The sequence below is a fragment of the Choristoneura fumiferana genome, chromosome 10 (assembly GCF_025370935.1).
Source record: "Choristoneura fumiferana chromosome 10, NRCan_CFum_1, whole genome shotgun sequence".
In the NCBI taxonomy this organism is placed as follows: Eukaryota; Metazoa; Arthropoda; class Insecta; order Lepidoptera; family Tortricidae; genus Choristoneura; species Choristoneura fumiferana.
In genome coordinates this window covers 6,981,079-7,001,028 of record NC_133481.1, presented here as the reverse complement: position 1 = coordinate 7,001,028, position 19,950 = coordinate 6,981,079, and the positions used below count along the sequence as shown (strand labels likewise).

At 36.9% G+C, this 19,950-nt stretch overlaps 1 protein-coding gene and 1 long non-coding RNA gene across 5 annotated transcripts; one reads left to right on the top strand and one right to left on the bottom strand.

The window, feature by feature from the left end:
• The first annotated feature begins 234 nt into the window (after window positions 1–234).
• On the top strand, window positions 235–13,646 carry mei-9 (DNA repair endonuclease XPF mei-9). 4 transcript variants are annotated; one of them, XM_074093299.1, is made up of 16 exons: window positions 235–319; window positions 549–714; window positions 784–936; window positions 2,937–3,117; window positions 3,803–3,915; window positions 4,988–5,153; window positions 5,315–5,451; window positions 5,816–5,970; window positions 6,116–6,570; window positions 7,112–7,423; window positions 7,796–7,892; window positions 8,310–8,425; window positions 9,694–9,867; window positions 10,701–10,841; window positions 12,341–12,535; window positions 13,183–13,646. In XM_074093299.1, exons 2-16 carry the CDS (start codon window positions 584–586, stop codon window positions 13,336–13,338), a joined length of 2,682 nt encoding a protein of 893 aa, XP_073949400.1. In that variant the 5' UTR covers window positions 235–319; window positions 549–583; the 3' UTR covers window positions 13,339–13,646. The 4 variants fall into 4 exon arrangements, with proteins under 4 accessions (XP_073949400.1, XP_073949399.1, XP_073949401.1 ...); XM_074093298.1 differs by having other exon boundaries at window positions 317–407; XM_074093300.1 differs by lacking the exon at window positions 235–319 and adding an exon at window positions 348–412.
• LOC141431972 (uncharacterized) lies at window positions 13,340–19,695 on the bottom strand. Its single transcript, XR_012451780.1, has 2 exons — window positions 18,296–19,695; window positions 13,340–16,654 (listed from the first exon to the last, which is right to left on the bottom strand). It is a non-coding gene; the product is annotated as an uncharacterized lncRNA (long non-coding RNA).
• Between the last annotated feature and the right edge of the window lie 255 nt (window positions 19,696–19,950).

The following is a 19,950-nucleotide window of genomic DNA, read 5'->3' as shown; positions in this document are numbered from 1 at the left end:
TGTAAATTTAGCATAAAAATTACTCGTAGGTTCTAGTCAAGTTCAACACAGATTACTAATCATAAGTTCTAGTTCTAGTTGAATGGAATACTCAAAGCTCGTAGGTGGTCGTCATACATAACATGTAAACTGTTAGAGCATTGAAAATAACCACAGAAATAAATATTGTAAAAAAAGAATACGACTGAAAATTCCCGGCCCGGATAATACCGGGTTGGAAATACCGACCCTGTTTTTCGTGTACACGCCCATAGAAGCTCCTTTCAGTTTCTATGGGCGTGTACACAAAAAACATAATTCCGAGCAAAAAACAGAGCCGGTATGGTATTTCCATGTCGGTTATCCGGGCCGGGAAAGTGTCACCCGTCTGTCAATGTCAACACATTCAAATTGTGTACAGTTTGCTTGTAAAGTTGTTAAATATTCTATTAATTTATTTTTTCTTTGCCATTTTTTTGTTATTTAATGCAAATTCAATGTTACTCTACTCTACTGTCATTACATTTAAGTGTATTATTTTATTGTGTTTGCTGTTTTTTTTTTTTCAGTTACAGTATAAAATATAAGGAACGTTTCAACAATAATGGAAGCTCCCAAAGAAAACGACGATCAGAACGAAGTGCCGAATTTTGACATTAAATTTAAACTACTAGAGTTTGAAAAACAAATCTTCATTGATGCTTTTGAAAAAGATGCTCTTCTTATATTGGCAAAGTCAGTAAAAAATTAAATATTGCAATGAATGGTAAGAAGAATTGTGGTAAAAACATGTTTTTTTTCAAGGGGACTCAATTACAATGGTATCATTTCCAACTTATTATGGGTTTACAACGATCCTGCCAACTTAGTTCTTGTGTTGAATAGCAATGATTATGAAGAAAAACATTTCATGGAGAAATTTAAACTCTCTCCTTTGCCCAACCTTGGCACTGAAAGGTAAGAAATAAAGATTATTACTACTAACGACATAATATTTAATCTAAATCAATAATTATAAACTAGTTGTAGATTAATGCTGATATGCTAAATAAGGACCTGGGGACTTGGGGGAGGCCTATGTCCAGCAGTGGACGTCTTTCGGCTGACATGATGATGCTAAATAAAATCATACTTGTTAAAATATTTAAATACCTTCGTAATTTTATTCATGTGACCATGTTATTGTTTAATATTGCTGGATAAACCTGCAACTCCTATTATTCCATGGTTATTTAGCTCAAGCTTAAATTAATATAAAAATAGCTGGGACATATATTTTTAGAGATGGCTGACTATATTTTGCTAACTTGCCAACTAAGTTTCGGTGCAATTGTCAACATTTGTTTCAGTCTGCTCTGCTGTTTGTCCCACTCATCATATGTTCATGTTTAGACTTGTTTGTTTTGTTGACATTTAAGTGATTTACTGGATGTGGCAGATTTTCCCTGTAATTTTCGACTAGTTGTAAATCTCGAAAATAAATGCAAGACAATTGTCGCCACCTCTATGCTTTCATAAATGTCATACATATATACCTGGGGTGCAAATGGTACACAGCAATAGTAAGGCGACAAATATTGCTGAAGTGTGTAAGGACGAGTTCTTATTTTGGCTTCACAAGATATGTGATAACAGTGATTCCCAACGTGGTGTGGCTGTGCCACGTTCCTATCACAAGCTAGGCCTAAGGTAGCATGCTTAGATTACGGTCGATGTACTCCGGTCTAGGCACAGCACTATGCCCGGGTGCCTCAATGCTTAGGTAGAGAGATCCTGGGCCTACCAGTGATCTTCTGACCTACCCCGACCGATCAATAGGCTCCTGATCGGTTCAGTTTGCCCGTGATCTGGGCTGGCACCCGCCGAACATTGGGGGTTTGCCCCCACGAGGACCTCCACCATCCCCATAGTCCTGACCTCGGTTGCTCCATCATCTCACCTGAGGTATCAGCAGAGTTTCAGGAATTAACTGACCTCTCTATTCTAGGGCACCAGCTTAGTTTTTTTCCCTCGTTTGTTCATTTGTATAACCATTACACTATGCGGTAGTGCCAACACACAAAATTAGACCAATAAGGAAAAGCAATGTGACCACATTAAAAATGTATTACACATACTACGGCTGTGACACTTACCGAGTTTTATATGGCGTGATATGGCAAATCGCGCTGTGCACGACAACAATGTACACATTTTTATCGACGGATTGTAGATATTATGCAATAAAAAGAATCTTTATATGGTATGAACAAATGTAGATTACTTATGCAATAATAAAAAAAAGGATCTTAATATGGCAACGATTGCTAGCATTTCAATAAGAGATGCAACGGATATCCGGCCAGTATCCGGTATCTGGCTTATCCGGCCACTATTTTACTATTCGGCCGAATACTGGATAGTTGCGTACTATCCGGCCAGATACCAGATAGTAAAAAACTTATAGTTATGATTAGAAACTGATATTTATTTATGAATTTATCAATTATTGACATCAGTTTATTATTCTAAGGGGCTGTTTCACCACCCATTGATTAATTTTAACTGATGGATAAAATGTGATACCGTCTCGCGTCTATTCAAACAAAACAACAGAAACAACATCATATTTATCCGTCAGCTAAAATTAATCAAAGGGTGGTGAAACAGCCCCTATTTTAATTAATTATACTCTACAAGTTGCAACCTGCACGGAGTGTCATGTGCATGTTCGAATAAGCTTAATTTAACTGTACGTAAAACTAGGCCGAATATCCGGCGGCCGGATATCCGGCTATCTGGCCAAACGGTCCCGCCGAATATCCGGTATCCGGCCAAACCACTATCCGTTTCATCTCTAATTTCAATCAATACAATTCAATTCCCTCTATTGATAAATGACAGATGGTGTGTGTGTCACAATCCAAAATTTGAACTCAAAGCATTTTTAGTAAGTTGTAAATGCTATTTTTCTGCAGAGAAAAAGCTTACCTTGAAGGTGGTGTTCACTTTATTTCAACACGGATATTAGTGGTGGACTTATTAAAGAACCGAGTTCCAGTCACAAACATCACAGGCATTATTGTGCTACGAGCTCACACCGTGCTGGAGTCCTGCCAAGAAGCTTTTGCCTTGAGGCTATATAGGCAGAATAACAAGGTAGGTTCTTCAATTTAAATTTAAAGCTAATGTTGGCTGTCAATGTATTAAAATGTAATCACAAATATATTAAAGTTGAGTTTTGCTCCACATGTTTTGGAGCAGTAAGTTAATGTACGTATGTATGTATGTAAACTCTTTTATGTACAAAAGAAAAGAAAGAAATATAATTAAATATGATGTGAATGGTCCATAAATCTGAACATAATTAGATTTTTACAACATAAAGTAGATACCTACATACATTTGTTTTATTAAAAGTTGCATAAAGGTTTGTAAATTGTATGGTTCCATACTACAAAACAATTTATGCTACACAGTACAGAATCACTTGACATTCTGAACACTAACAGATTTATGTGTTTCTTTAGAAATCAGTTTGTCAAGCAATTATTAAAACATAAACTGCATAAAACATCCAAAATTTCTTGACGTCAGAAAGACGTCACGAAATCTTGTAAGGAAAAATAATTGTAATTTTGTAACTACATCAAAACTTTCTATTGGATCGAACAACAAATATTATCTGACTATTTATCACCTTTACCACAAGGTTTTGTATTATACATATTTAAACACAGTATTACTTATTTTTTGTGTTGAAATAGCATCAGGCTATATATTTTTTTAAATAAGTGGATGAAATGTAAGTCTTATGACACCTCCTTATATTTCTTTATTGCAGACTGGCTTTATAAAGGCATTCTCCAACTCTCCTATTTCATTCACATTTGGTTACCACCAGGTGGAAAAGGTCATGCGCGCAGTTTTTGTCACAGAGCTTTTCTTGTGGCCCAGGTAAGCGAAATTGCAGATACAAAAATACTATTCTCAATCACTACTATAGATAGCAGATACTTTCAATACCTAAGCCTTAAATTTTCCCACTTTGTTACACCTGACTCATCGCATCATCATCTCGGCCTATATGTCCCAAGTCCCAGTCCCAGTTCTGGACAAATGTTTTCTCTCAGAATAAGAGAGGGCATGGGCTGTAGTTTCAACATCACCCCAGTGCCCATTGGGAACTTCACACACATCATTGAATTTCTTTACAAGTTTTTGCAGGTTTCCTCACAATGTTTTCCTTTATAGTAGGAATTATTTGAGGTGTCTCGTTAACAGCCAACCTTTCGGATATAGCCATTGTATTTAATTATGCCCTCAAGGGCATAATCCTCAGTTTGAAATAAATATAAGATAAAATTATTAATTTCAATTGAAATAACGACTTTATTATTTATAATAAACACACAGACACAGAGTAAGACAGCCGGTGAAATTACTGGCACTTGAAGTATCCCATCTTAGGCCTCTAGGTTGGCAACGCATCTGCAATACCCCTGGTGTTGCAGATGTTTATGGGCGGTGGTGATCTCTTACCATCAGGAGACCCACGTGCTCATTTGTCATCGAGTTGAATAAAAAAAAAATAGAGTTCATTTCAAATAAAACTTTATTGGCAGATGTTTTTCAAAATTGAATGTGTCTTAGACAAACATGGAAAAGTATTATCTGCGCACGTGTATTTATTTTAAAATGCACTTTCTGCTCTAAACAATAAAGTTTTTATTTCAATGAACTACTTTATTTTATATTTCCGTTCATTTTAAACCGAGTATTATGCGGTTGAGGGCACAATACTGCCGTCACACGGAAAAAAATAACGAGATCGGGACACCTCAAATAATTCCTACTATACCATAAAGTTAATAGATCTGACTAACAAATACCTATTTTTTTTAATGCATGTTTATTTTAATATCACAAAGATTACAAGGTCCATAAGTAGTCGATCTGAAGCTATGCTGAACCTGTATCTTGGGAACTAAAATTACATCCAATTTTATTTCCACCTGATTTCTTTAAGGTTTCATGGCACCATTATAAAATGCCTGAAAAACAGGCAAGCAGAGGTGGTAGAGCTTCATGTGCCTCTCACATCCAACATGAGCCACATACAGACATGCCTGCTAGACATCATGAACTACACTGTCAAACAGCTGCGAAGCATCAATAGAACTCTCGACATGCAGGTTTGTTGTCCTGTTGCAAGCTATGCCGTGCAGTGAGTGAGGGTAGGCAGCGCTAGTGCTTAGTGATAAATGGTTATACATTATTATAATCGATGAATTTATGTATATCACAAATGTTACCCTTAAAAGTAGCTAAATCAACAACTTATTTTGTTTTTCAGGAAATAACAACTGAAAATTGTATTTCAAAAAAGTTTCACAAAATTCTTCAATCTCAGTTGGATTGTGTATGGCATCAGCTAAGCACGAGGACCAAGGAATATGTTCAAGACCTCAAAGTGCTCAGAAGCATGATCATGTGAGTTGAGAATATGTTTGTATTTTAGTTAAGTTCAAGTGTTTAAATTAGGCAAATGAGTTACGCGCTTCATCATCATCATCATCATCCCAGCGATTTACGTTCCACTGCTGGGCACAGGCCTCCTCTCAGAATGGATTGGGAACTTGACACAAACCATTAAATTCCTTCGCAGGTTTATGAAGCTTTCCTCAAAATGTTTTACTTCGCCGTAAAGCCCGTGGTTTTCAAATGTAATTTCGCACATGAATTTCGAAAAACTTAAGACGTGCGAGTTTTCTGAAAATGATTTATTGCACATATTATTGAAATATGAGTAATTGATTGAACTAGAGGCAACCCATTTGAATCCCCATGATTTCAGCAAACTTATCCATGATGACGCTGTCTCCTTTTACGCATTAGTCAGTAAATATAGGACACCGGAATATGCTCGGGTTAATTCCGGCTGGATTCTACTCGATTCTGCTGAACAACTGTTTAGATTGGCCAAGAACAGAGTTTATAATCATAAAAACGGTAAGTAAATAAATAACTTCTGTATTTAGATTTCTTTTTTTCTTCAATATTTGGTAAATATTTACTTATTCAGGCAGATTGGAGAGTAGTAGAGTAGAAGTAGCAGATTCAAACAACTATTTTTTTATCTAGATTATATTTTTAGAATTTGATCCAGAACATTCACCTAAATGGAAAGTTCTTAGCGATTTATTACTCGAAGAAATTCCTGAGGAGGTGAAGAAAAAGCAAAAAGAAGGTTTAAACAATACAAAAATACTTATTCTCTGTCAAGATGGGCGTACGTGCGCCCAACTAAACCACTTTCTTACAATGGGCCCCAACAAATACTTATTTTACACCGCCTTTAGAAGGGACCTGACGATCCATACTGTTTCATCGACGTATAAAAATCTCAAAGACACTGCGCCTGCGACTAGCGAATTGGAAAAGGAAGGGGTTGCTACGAAGCCGGATGAAGACAATAAAGACGTTAATAAATTGGAAGAAGAAGACACAGAAGAGTCAAAAACAAATTACATCTTAACTCTCACTCAAGTTGCCACACAGGGCGATAAGAAGAAATCTGCAGACGTGAGCATGTTTGAACCAATTTCACAGGTATGTACGTACATATTGTACACATTAACCCTACATCCTACTAATATTGTAAACAAGCCGCCCGGCCCGGGTTCGCACGGGTAGGTATTCCAATGACCATCCATTGATTGAATTTATTTCACGGATAAATGTGATGCCGTCTCTGTTTGTTTTGTTCGAATCGACGGAGACGGCATCACATTAAATTTATCCGTCAAATGAAATTAATCAATGGATGGTGAAACAGCCCCTTGTCTACAATGCAATTCTTACGCGATCAGGATAAAATCCCGAAATTTTAACTGCTAGGTTTAAAGACGTGTAATTTGGCACAGGTGTTTTTTATGCAACGTTAATGAAGACTACGATGTAATTTTTGGGAATTCCCACGGGATTTTGTTTCGAAATTCCTGAATTTTAATTTAACTGTTAGGTCTAATGGTTAACACATGCGACGACGCACGAGGCGACTGGTAAAGACTAGTACCTAAATAAATATCTGAATAATTTATTACTATTTTAAAATAAAACTTGTTTTATTGAGATCGACCTTTTGCTTCAGATAGACAATTTAGACATAACCCAAATAGAACTCGAGAAGCCTATAATATGCATAAGGACGTTCAAAGAAAACGGGAACAGTTTTTCTTTAGAACAATGCTTGGAAAATTTACGTCCGGAGTACATAATCCTGTACCACAGCGACGTGGCGGCTGTGCGACAGATTGAGCTGTTTGAGAGCCGGAAAAGTAACGAGGAGTCTAGCTGCAAGGTCTACTTCGTGGTCCACGACAAAACGGTGGAGGAACAGGCGTACCTGACGTCTTTGAAGAGAGAGAAACAGGCTTTTGAGCTGTTAATTCAAGCTAAGAGTGTAAGTTCCCAGTATGGTATAAGTAACCCTAACCCGTAGCTGTGGGTGGAGCAATTGCTTTTTGGGAACTATTGCATTGATGTTTGATGTGGAACAAACATCAATGCAGTAGTTCCCAAAAAGCTAGTACAAAACTGATATATATATACGCACGCATGCATAGATCTTAATAAAATAGTAACGTTGTTTAAATTTTCGCAAACAATTGTAATGTAGCTATGATATTACCGACGCTCGATTAAAAATACTGTATCCAGCTTCCAGCCGAATAGTTCTCACATTCCGCCGAATAGATCCAAATATGTAACATGTTCACACGTGCCTTTCTCTCCAATATTATAGTAAATTATATGATCGTTAATTTACTTTCAGGTTATGGTCGTACCTTCGTATCAAGATGGTAAAACTGATGAATACTTTAATTTGAATGAGGAAGATGACTCTGACGCTGTTGACACCAGGAAAGCAGGTACATACTTTAACTTTATACTTATTGCCAGCGATTACATCCGCGCAGTAATAAATAAATACCGATGAGCTTTGAGTTTCATAAAATGCCTAGGAATTTCATGATCTGGCGGATTTTATGATCGAGCGACGAAGGCGCCGACATATATGCATACCTATAGGTAGCTTGCTATTACAGTTTCTCCTCCCACCCCGCCTCGGATCGCTGTGTTGTTTTTGGCAGATGCATGCAATTATTTTTGGAGAACTTGCATATAACTTAAGACTACTTTTAGCCAGCCCAACAGTAGCGCTCACCTTACCTTGCAAGGTATTGTTATTCATGGTATGGGGCTGCGAAAAGTAACGCCTGTATTAATCAATCAATTCTTTAAAGCTGTGACTTCTACGTGCCTATTAAAACAGCTGACGTGTCCAGGTGGGCAGCAGCCACGGGAGAAGCAGCGAGTCATCGTGGACATGCGCGAGTTCCGCTCCGACCTTCCCGCTCTACTCCACAAAAAAGGCATTCTCATAGAACCTGTTACCATCACCGTGAGTTCATAATAATGGCTTATCAAAGAACTCGAATAGAGCGTTGTCCGATCAATTTTAGGCCTAACTGGGACAGCTTAGAGCAGTCAGTGTCGATGACAGTTTCAAGCGGTCGCTGCTAGGCGATCTGCACTGCAGTTTCAATACAAAAAAACTGGCCAAGAGCGTGTCGGTCACGCCCGAAATAGGGTTCCGTAGCCATTACAAAATAATTAAGTAATATTTTTTGTAAGGATTTCGTGTTTTGTACGGAATATTCCAAGTTTAGGTATATTTTATACCTTAGGCCGCTATTTACTCTTAAACTACTAATAATTCTCAATAAAACTTAACCGTTATAGTTTTCTTCGTAAGTTTGATATACTTACTGCCATCCTGATTTTTTACAAATTTTTCCTCCCCCCCGGTTTAAATTTTAGAGGTGTGGGGGGGGCTCGATTTTAATGAAAATTTGCTCTTTAAAATTGAATATTTTGCAAAAAAAAAACACTGAATCGAAAAATCGTTTTAGCAACCTATCCAACGATACCCCACACTACAAAGGTTGGACGAGAAAAAAAAATCACCCCCACTTTGCGTCTATGGGAGGTACACTAAAAAAAAATTTTGTCGACATAGTTTACATATACATTCGTGCAAAATTACAGCTTTCTAGCATTGATAGTCCCTGAGCAAAGCCGCGGACGGACAGACAGACAGACATGGCGAAACTATAAGGCTTCCGTTTTTGCCATTTTGGATATGGAACCCTAAAAAGACATTCGATATACACAGACCGCTCAAGCTGTTCGTTTGCAGTTGCAAGCTAAAGTGCAGTCAGTGTGCGGTGCACAAAAAATGCACAAGGACTGTATGAAATAAGTCGGGTTGAAGCAGATTCCGACCGTAACACGACTACTCTTGTCCACTTCCTGGTGTCCAATCGAGCTGTGGTGATACTTATGTAAATACAGTGACAATAATCTGATAGTGAAATTCTGGAGGTCGTCCGGCCACGATGATCTCCGCAGGACGGAACTACTCAACCAATGACCGCAATGACACATACTTTCCTACGTGTTGTCTATTTGTACTTAATACTATTGTTGTGTCTTGTGTTGTGAATAAATGTATTTTCTTTCTTTCTTTCTTTTCTTTCAACGGTTTATGGTATGGATTTGAAATTTTGTACGGAAATTTAGTTTGGATGACAATGCAACTACAATCAATAAAAAGAGATTAAGTTAAAATGTTTTTTTTAACACAAAGTTATTATTGATGATTTCCAGATAGGAGACTACATTCTTACCCCGGACATTTGCGTGGAGCGCAAATCTATCTCGGACCTGATAGGCTCGCTCAACTCAGGCCGTCTGTACACACAGTGCACTCAGATGTGTCGCAACTACAGCCGCCCTATACTGCTCATAGAGTTCGATCAGAACAAACCTTTTAATCTACAGGTACGATCCTTGATACTTGATAGTTATCTATCTATCTATACATATAAAATGCTTTGTCTTGAATGACTGACTGACGGATCAACGCACAGCCTAAACCGCTGATCGTAGAGACCTGAAACTTGAGAGGGTGTATTCTTTGTATGACGTAGGCATCCAATAATGAAGGATTTTCCGAAATTCTACCCCTAACGGGGTGAAAAAGGGGGGCAAAGTTTGTATGTGACAACGTGACTCCTTGGTCCAATCTACTTCAAATTTTGCATAAACATTCTTTAACAGAATTAATGGAAGACCTGTTTCATATTTTATTGAAATTCATCCCTTAACGGGGTTAAAAAGAGGTACTTAAAAAAATATTTTGTGGGTAATTTGCTTTGTAGTTGATATCATACTCCTTAGTAGGTACCTACATTTTTGATTTACATTACATTTTACTCTGACAAGTTTGAAAACTCAATTCGATTTTATTAAAAAAAAACGGCCAAGAGCGTGTCGTACACGCTCAGGATAGGGTTCCGCAGCCATTACGAAAAAAAAACAAATAATATTTTTCTAAGGATTTCGTATTGTGTACTGAATCTTCCAAGTATAGGTATATTTTATACCTTAGGCTGCTATTTACTCTTAAACTAATAATAATTCTCAAGCTCTTAGCCGCTATAATTTTCCTTGTAAATTTGATATATTTTCTACCATTCTGATTTTTTTCAATTTTTTCCACCCAACAGTTTAGATTTTACAGGGGGGGCGGACGCTCGATTTCAATGAAAAATTGCACTTTAAAGTTAAATTGTCTTAGAAACAATCTAGTATCTACGTTGTCTAATCCACAGGGTCATTTCGTGGTATCGACAGACATTTCCGGAGCAGACATCCAACAAAAGCTGCAGCTACTCACTATACATTTTCCGAGGCTCAAGCTCGTGTGGTCTCCCAGTCCCTATGCCACCGCGGAACTGTTCTACGAACTAAAAGTAAGGACATCAACACACAAAGGTATTTAGACTATGATGTCTGTCTTGTCTCGGCGCATCAGTCATACTGATCATAGGGTGATGCAAGTGTTCAAGTCTGGTTTAAAAAAATGCATTATGTTTCACAGTCTTATTTTGTTCGGTTATTAATAACAATTCAGCTTTATAAAACCACATTTGGAGATCGCTCTGATTTACAAGTAAAATAAATTTACTAAGGGACCTTCCATACGACATTTTTTTACGCGCTTTTTTGATACGCGCGTCCTCTGCGCGTTTTCATCGCGTTTTGGCAGATTTTACACGTATTTTGTTGCAAATGAAGCGCGCTGTAAGTGAGTGTTGACAGACGCGACGCGAAACAAACGCTTGTTTTCGAAAAACGTGGCGTTTGTCTCGATACAAAGGCAGGGATCGTGTGTAAGGTTAAAACGTGCCGGCTTCCTTGCGTTTGCTGAGCGTTAGACTTGCGTTTTTACCGATACAAACGAACTCAAAAAACAAAACGTGTGGAACTGTCCTACCACTAAGCAAGTAATCACTACGTTTTATGTCCTACCCTACCCTAAGAAGGTCGCTAAGTAGGTACACCTATACTATAATAAATAAGTATTGATAGATTTAGCTCAAAATCTGCAAAAAGGCGTTTAAAGTTTATTAAAAAAAGTAAAACAAAACAGTTTTCGTTCCACCTGAATACCCCAAATTGCCATTTGGATTAAAATTCCGAGTTTCACACCAGAAATAACGGAGTAGCAAAGAGCAGAAAAAGCTTAATCAGTTATCAACAAACACCGGATTGACGGGTGCAAATCTGTACTGACGTTTCGTAGTGCGAGGACACATCAAACTAATTTTATTAGTCGGTATCGATAAAAATGACGTACGTACAACCGTTGTGTAATTTTAATAATTCGAATTAAGAAGAAAATTTATTGAAGTAAAATTAAATGTCAATATACTCGTATTTTGAGAAAAAATTCATTCTAATTTAGTTTTTTTCCGAAATTGAAAATACAAACTGAAATATAGATGCACAGAAAAAACAGAAAAATAAGACCATCACTGGGAATCGAACCCAGGTCCTCGGTAATCCGTACCGCGTGCTATACCGCTACACCACTGATGGTCAACGGTACTGACACGAATTTCCCTATCCACCTCATATCTCAGCTTGTGTTTCTTACTTAGTCACTTAAGCAGCGACGCTAGCGACATCTATGCCGTAAGCCCTCAAACTTTTTCGGCATTCCTTTGGAACTAACCGCTCACCCGGACAAGAGATATCGTTTCTAAGCAATCAAATTATGATTAGTTTTTTGGAATCTTTTTGTATTTTTTATTTCATTTTGTATTTTTTTTTCCGTCACCATTTCTGAGGAAACCTTTGTATTAGTCTGGGCTGGAATAACAATTGCTGGCTTCGTATTAGTTAAACGGACTCGCATACCTACTACCATTCCACGACAATACTACTACTATTATTTATTCCTATGCAGCAAGGCAGAAAGAATCCCGAAATCGCGGCCGCTATAGCTCTCGGCGGAGACAACACGGCTGACGACATCAACTATGAGCGGTACAATATCCTGGTCCACGACTTTGTGCAGAAACTGCCTGGTGTCACCTCCAAAAACATGGCCCGAATTATGAACAAGGGAGTTTCGTTGGATCACTTGCTTACGCTAAACAAGGTGAGCTATGTAGTGTTGCAGTAATAATAATAATAAACTTTAATAATGGAACTGATGCTTTCTTCGAGAATTGAGAACTAACGGCGTGATTTTACTTGTTATTAAATCGTCCCTACACTACCTACACTTTTTACGGAGTGCGACACAAAAAAGTAGAAACTAAACGTATGAAGGCATGACATTCTTTTGTATCTAAATATCACATTTTTGACATAAAAGTCTTGAACATGGCAACATTTTTACTAAGTAAAATATTCAAATTCAATTATTTTATTATTTTAGATTGTGGCCACATCACAGATAGTTGTTACAATTAGGTATTTTATAATCGAACCAGCACAACCAGCTAGTTTTTGGCATTCAATATTTTTTTTAAATTAACTATTAATTAATTATCTATTAATTGCGTTCCTTTTAAAATATCCTAATCAAATTATCCAAATTTCATAATTCCTAATCCTACTAATATTATCAATGCGAAAGTTTGTGTGTGTGTGTGTGTGTGTGTGTGTGTGTGTGTGTGTGTGTGTGCGTGTGTGTGTGTGTGTGTGTGTGTGTGTGTTGCGTGCCGTGTTTAACTTTTCAATATTTGTGGTATGAACCTACCGGCAATGAAGTCTTATTTATTTATCTTTTTATTATTTCAGGAGGAGCTAGGACAGATAATTGAAAATAAAAATGAAGCAGACACTTTGTACTCAGTACTGCACGTAAAAGCAAAACCTGCCGACGCCGGCAAGGACGATAAGCCGTTTGGTAAAAAGAAATTTACAGGCAAATTGTTTAGAAGTAAAAAGACGTAACATTATTTAAATAAACTTTATTTATAATATGTAAATAATATGTATTAATAACAATAGAAAGTCATAATAAAAACTAGTTGTCTATCCCACATGAGCATTGACAACAATAATAAAATTATTTTAAATATTAATATATGTCAAAAAGATAGATTCAAATCAAAGTTAAATTCAAGGTTCAGGCGCCCTTTTTTAATGTACGTCGTAAATTGATTAACGCCAAGAACCTAAAACAGAGATACCAAATCAATAAGAGTAACTTACTTATTTAAGTCGCTTTAACACCCCTAATAAACTATTTAAAATTTTAATGAACGACTTAATTCATTACAATCATTCTACTCAAGTATGATGCCTGTCCTGCCTTTCATCTAAAAAGGGTAATGAGCAGAAACGGAGGCAACGGACTGAGCGTACCGAAGTAACAAGCTTATGACTTCTATTCAGTGCAAGGAGTCCTCTCCGCTTGCATTGAAAGGTGGCCATAAAGAAAGAATCGCAACTTGACACTAGCTTTCTAATAGCAGTATCAAAATCTCACTGCTCACCACAGCAAGTAGGAGCGAGAAGCATATACAATAGAGCGTTCTGGTGCGTCACATGCGCCCCTTGCTAGGAACTACAGTTCGTTCGCGTTAAGAATACAGTGAGTCATCAGTGCAACTTAATTCAGTTAGCACATAAAGGACAGGACACAACCGTTGCATTCGAGAGCATGCGTTTAACTGGCACTGCGAACTTGACTTTCTAATTAAATTAGGAACGATTTGATTGGTTATTAGGCCTGGCTAGGCCGGCGTACATTGATGATTCACTGCATTCTTAACGCGAACGGACTGTAGTGACTAACTGAAGGTTCAGTTTCGACCAATTCTTAACCAAAACTTCGGCTTCGTCAAAACTCCTGTTACCTTTACGTCATTGGGGTATACTAAACGTAATTGCGAGTTGTGGGAAGCCTGTCCAGCAGACGTCTTTATAGCGACACATTTTTATTCGCGTTTTTTTTTATTTGACATGTATTAACTGCCTGTAGGTACAAGTGTAAATATAGATAAGGTTTTAACATACTACCTATTCAAACTTGATTTCCAATTCAAGTGTCAAAATAAGTTTCGGTTTCAGCCGAAACCTGGACCGTGCCGGAAATTTTGATCGGAAAATGATTTATGGCCTCACGGGCAGCGAAATTCAGCTCTTAGAATGGTTTTTAAAAGTCAGTGTTTTTTTTACTGAGCTTACATACAGTTAAGTTGAAGGAATCACCGTAAATTGATTCTATTATAAACATTATGATTCATTACATTTTTGGAAAATTCTGATTTCATTATAATAATGAAATCTATAAACTAACTTTACTCATCATCGCGCGAGAACGAGAACCATTCTTATATAGGTACATACATTTACATTTTTTTATGTCTACTTATTGATTTTCGTTCATCTGAAACAATACATTCGTGTCTTTTAAAATTAAATTGTGTACTTATACTCTTGCAAAATAAAATTACAAAAATTGTAATTGCAACTGCCCTGTGATGGAAACTAAGCTGCATTTCTCACTTGGCTTTACAGACTTGATTGGTCTTACAGAGTACTTACTACGAATTGCAAAAATATACTGAGCGGCTAAAAAATCTGGCCTTCAAATGTATGCAGTACCTAAAAGGTAATTTTGTATGGATGGAGAGTGGGCCAAATTTTGTGCCGCTGAGTATATAAACAACTAGTCTATAATAAAATAATAACAGTTCATAATTATGACTCAAGCTGCCATAGACAGGGCTCGGAGTCGGATACCGGAATACTTAGCGAAACAATTTCGTTCTTTAAATATCTATGAATCGATTTGTTTCGGTTTTGTTGGAAAGGTTATAGAAAACGTATAACAGTTGGTAACACGTTTATCCATAAAAACATTACACAACAGTCACAATTATGTATAAGAGGCATCAATACACACAAGAGCACATGTAAGTTAAGGAAATGAGGGCCACATAAGACGGAGGTAAATATATTCGCGGCGAAAGAGCAACGACTCGCTATGCGAGCTATAGCGAACTGTCATTCATTCCGGCGCGGGCCGCGCGTCCCGAGCGGCGCGTGGCGGCGAGCCGCGCGCCACCTTGAAATGATTTCTGAAACTACGGACGAGCGTGCACGAGCGAGTCGGGTATAATTCGGCGCGTTATAAACGTTATAACCGGCTTAAAATCACAATCGTTTCCGGTTATTAAAACGTTTTCAAACTTTCTTATTTATTTTTGTTGTTTCATGGACTGCTATTCATCTTTAATAAAACTAACGTGCTACGCAGAACGCAGAAATGATTATATAAATGAACGAAATATTTCGAACGAATTTGTCGTCGGTAGTTCAGCCTTGACCTCGAAGCTATTAAAACCAGGTTTTCTAAATTATTCCGTTTCATTCTCGTTCCAGGTAAAACATTGTGTAAACAACTGTTAAAAACGTTTCCGAGCCCTAGCCCCTGGCCGTAGGTATACGACGACATTACGTCACTACTTTGAAAAAAATCTCGTATCTAAAATCAATATATCAACAAAGTTGAACCTTGACAAAATGTTCATAAAGTTCACTCAGAAAATTATTTATTATGACGTACGAGTTTTTTTTTAAGTAGTGACGATTATTATTTATACATACTCCCAAAGTCTCACTCAAAACATCTGGGTCACGGACAATTAACCTAACACTCGTTTAATGCTTCAAAAACAGCTCTACTCTTATTGCAATTGAGCGTGATGGATTGATCTGTCAATTAATTATACTGTTATACATACTGTAATATTACTCCTATTTTACCAATAAAGGGTTTGAGATTTGACGGATTAATTGCAGAGTTCCTTTCTTTTCATAGTAATAATTCTCCTTTTTTTGTACAGCAAAGGAACTACTGAGAATAATCCGATTTGACACATTCCGAATTAAAGCGATAGAAGTAGCAGTAGGTATTTACATTTTCGAAAGACAAGACCACAAACGAAAAAATGCCAACTGCAATATTTTTGTTTATACGAAATCTATCATGGCTTCAAGCCTATAGTTTTCTCCGTATATAACAACTACAAATGCTCCAAACAGAAAACCAATGGTTATTGGTAAGATAGAAGTACAGCACTTTAGTAACCAATACAATATCTTAGTACATATTTACAATTTATCCCACAAACTGCTGCTAAATTCGATCAATCTCAAATAAACTAATTACGTAAGAAGTATTCATCCTTGTCGTGATCAAAAGCATATTCATCATAGAAGTGTGTCATCTCGCCTTCTAAAACTTGCTTATGTTCAACTGGATGTAAAAATGTTGAAAATGTAATCAATAAACTTGGCTTTCTTGACATTACCTAAGTTAAAATTGTACAGAATAGAATATACATGTGTCCATTAGGAAGTACCTAACTATCCCGTCGTAGCTAGATAGATCATACCCTTTTTTATATTTGGCTGGATGGCGAACGAGCAAGTGGATCTCCTGGTGGTAAGAGATCAACACCGCCCATAAACATCTGCAACACCAGGGATATTGCAGATGCGTTGCCAACCTAGAGGCCTAAGATGGGATACCTCAAGTGCCAGTAATTTCACCGGCTGTTTTACTCTCCACTCCGAAACACAACAGTGCAAGCACTGCTGCTTCACGGCAGGATTAGCGAGCAAAGTCGCCTACATACGAGTTACGAATTACATACTCTAGTTCTAAAGGTATCTCATCAAAATGAATTTTGAGATACCATTAGATCTGAGAGTCGGTAATTGTAACACCTTTAGTCCGATTTTGTTTGCCAGAATTAAAATATAGAAACATTATATTTCGCCAGGTCTCATTTTGTGATATTTTAACTCAGAAGGTCTTTGTAACCATGGCATAAAAAAATGGACCTAAGGTATCTCAATTACAGAAGTTAAGAAAAAATTAAATATCTTCCAATAGTTGGCTCTCAATAAACCTAAAATTTAACCAAATGAAATGAAATTTATTGCGTACGAATTAAGGTTTTAGATTGCAGTTACATATGCTTAAACTTAAGTTTCTCTTAACCCTACCTTTACAGGTGTACAGTCAAGGGCAAAGATATCGACACGGCCAAAGTTGCAAAAATATGTATACACAGCCTTAATGTTAAGTGCATAAAGTCGTGTATACATATTTTTGTAACTTTGGCCGTGTCGATATCTTTGCCCTTGGCTGTACACGCAGTTAAAAAAAATAATAAAGATGAAAATTTTATAATTACAATTATTTTAAATACTATGTCATCGGCCAAGGAATCGAGCCCCACTTAAGCCGATTTATCTAGCTATGACCGGATAATCATTTACTTACTGGACATGGACAGCCTGTCGAGAAATTCGGTATTTAACCCCGAAACACTGATTGACTCGCATCATCTTTCCGCCGAAACAGAGAAAAAACGTTTAGGGACTGGATATTTAGTAATAGGATAGCATCGAAAGTAGACGATCTGATATCCAATTGGATGCTTTTGTGACATTAAAATGTAGTGAATGAAAAGCAAAACAGATGTGTACTGTAACGAAATTGCTATTTAACTGAAACTATATATGTTTTGTATCAAAACTTAACCCTTATATTTCCAGTCTTGTTAATATTTCCTCTGTTGTGTCACAATCCATTTAATGCCATTGCAATTTTATTACGGTAGATTTTTGATTTTCATTCGATAATAGGTACTGGGGTAATCTGTGTAGGTACTACTCGCAGGTTTTTTATGTAATCGACGTTTATTACGCACAGGGATGGATAAATAATACTTTATATCCCTGGGTTGTTTGTGTTTAGTTTTTCAATTTCTGGGGGCCCACGACACTACATCAACAACGCCCATAAGGTCTAGTATTATACAGCAAAGTATAGCCCCCAGGCAAAACAACATGGTGTACTTAAGTACATTGTAAATAGGTCACTCACGATACTGCTTTTCTTTGTCCGTCAATGGTACATAGATTACACCCATGAGTTTCTTCACTGTGGTGGTCCCATCGGCAGCTTTGTCCACCTAAAAACATGAACATGACACAGCTCTTACTAAAAGTTTCTTATAAATGATATATCACATGCCAGCATGAATAAATTGATAAGTGAATGATAATGTCTATGTGTGCATCATAAAATGATGTGTGATAATCGTAACCGATCGTCAAAATGTAGTTTAAAAATATATAGGAAAACATTAATACTGTAATATTATATAATAGAAACTTCATGGTATTATTTATATTTGTAGCAAACCGTCAAATTTAGTTTAGATTAGTTCTGATAATGTGCAGATTTTATGTATATTTTTTTTCTTCGATAATATAATTAAGTATCTGTTTGTTCAAGAGGCCCCTGTATAAGAACAGCAATCACAATGACAAGTGACATTACTTTCGTTCAATTTATTCGTCCCTGCTCTTGCAGATCATCATATCCCAATCTACTAATATTATAAATGTGAAAGTTTGTGAGTGAGTGAGGGAGTGAGTATGTTTGTTACTTCTTCACGCTGAAACGGCTGGACGGATTTGGATGAAATTTGGCGAAAAGTTAGTTTATAACCTAGATTAAAACTTAGCATACTTTTAATTCCGATATTCCCACGGGATAGGGATAAAATCGTGAAATAACAACCGCTGGGCTTAGAGCCATGAAATTTAGTATGTAGGTAGCTGGACCTCTGGAATAACACATAGGCTACTATTTATCCCGATATTCCCACGGGATAGGGATAAAATCTCAAAATAATAACCGCTGGGCTTAGAGTCATAAAATTTGGTAGGTAGCTGGACGTCTGGAATAACACGTGAGCGACTTTTTGACCCGAAATTCCCACGGGATACTTAGGGATAAAATCTCGAAATAACAACCACTAGGCTTAGAGGCATGAAATTTGGTATGTAGATAGCCGGACGTCTGGAATAACACACACGCTACTTTTTATCCCGATATTCCCACGGGATAGTTTTGTAACTAAGGGACCCCATACATCCCTGTATTATTAATATTATTATTTTTGTATTTTTTGCTTTAATTGTATACTGTAGTTTTTAAGTATTTTATTTGTAATTATTTTATTTTGAAAAAATGACTTTTTGCCAAGTTTCTTGCGGCGAATTCTTCTTGGCAATGATGGTCTTTCCGAAAGCGCTGGTAGTTTAAAAAATGACGTGTAAAAGTGCCCATTGCGGCCTATTTACTGAATAAATAATTTTTAATTTGAATTTGGATAGGGAAAATATTTGAAATTTCAGCACTGGGTTTAGAGTCTTGAATTTTGTACAGTTAATCACAACACAACCTCAATGAAGACCACGATATAAATTTTGGAAATTTCCAGGGAATTTTGTAAAATCCCGAAAATTTCAATTGCAACTACCAGACGAATAGTTTACGCATGCGAAGCGCGGGTAAAAGCTAGTAATATTATAAATATGAAAGTTAGTAAGTCTTTTTCTTTGTTTGTTACTTCATCACGTCTAAACCGCTGAACCGATTTAGATGAAATTCGGTATAGGTACAGATAGTTTGAGTCCCGGGAAGGACATAGGATAGTTGTATCCCGGAAAATGCATAGTTTTCGCGGG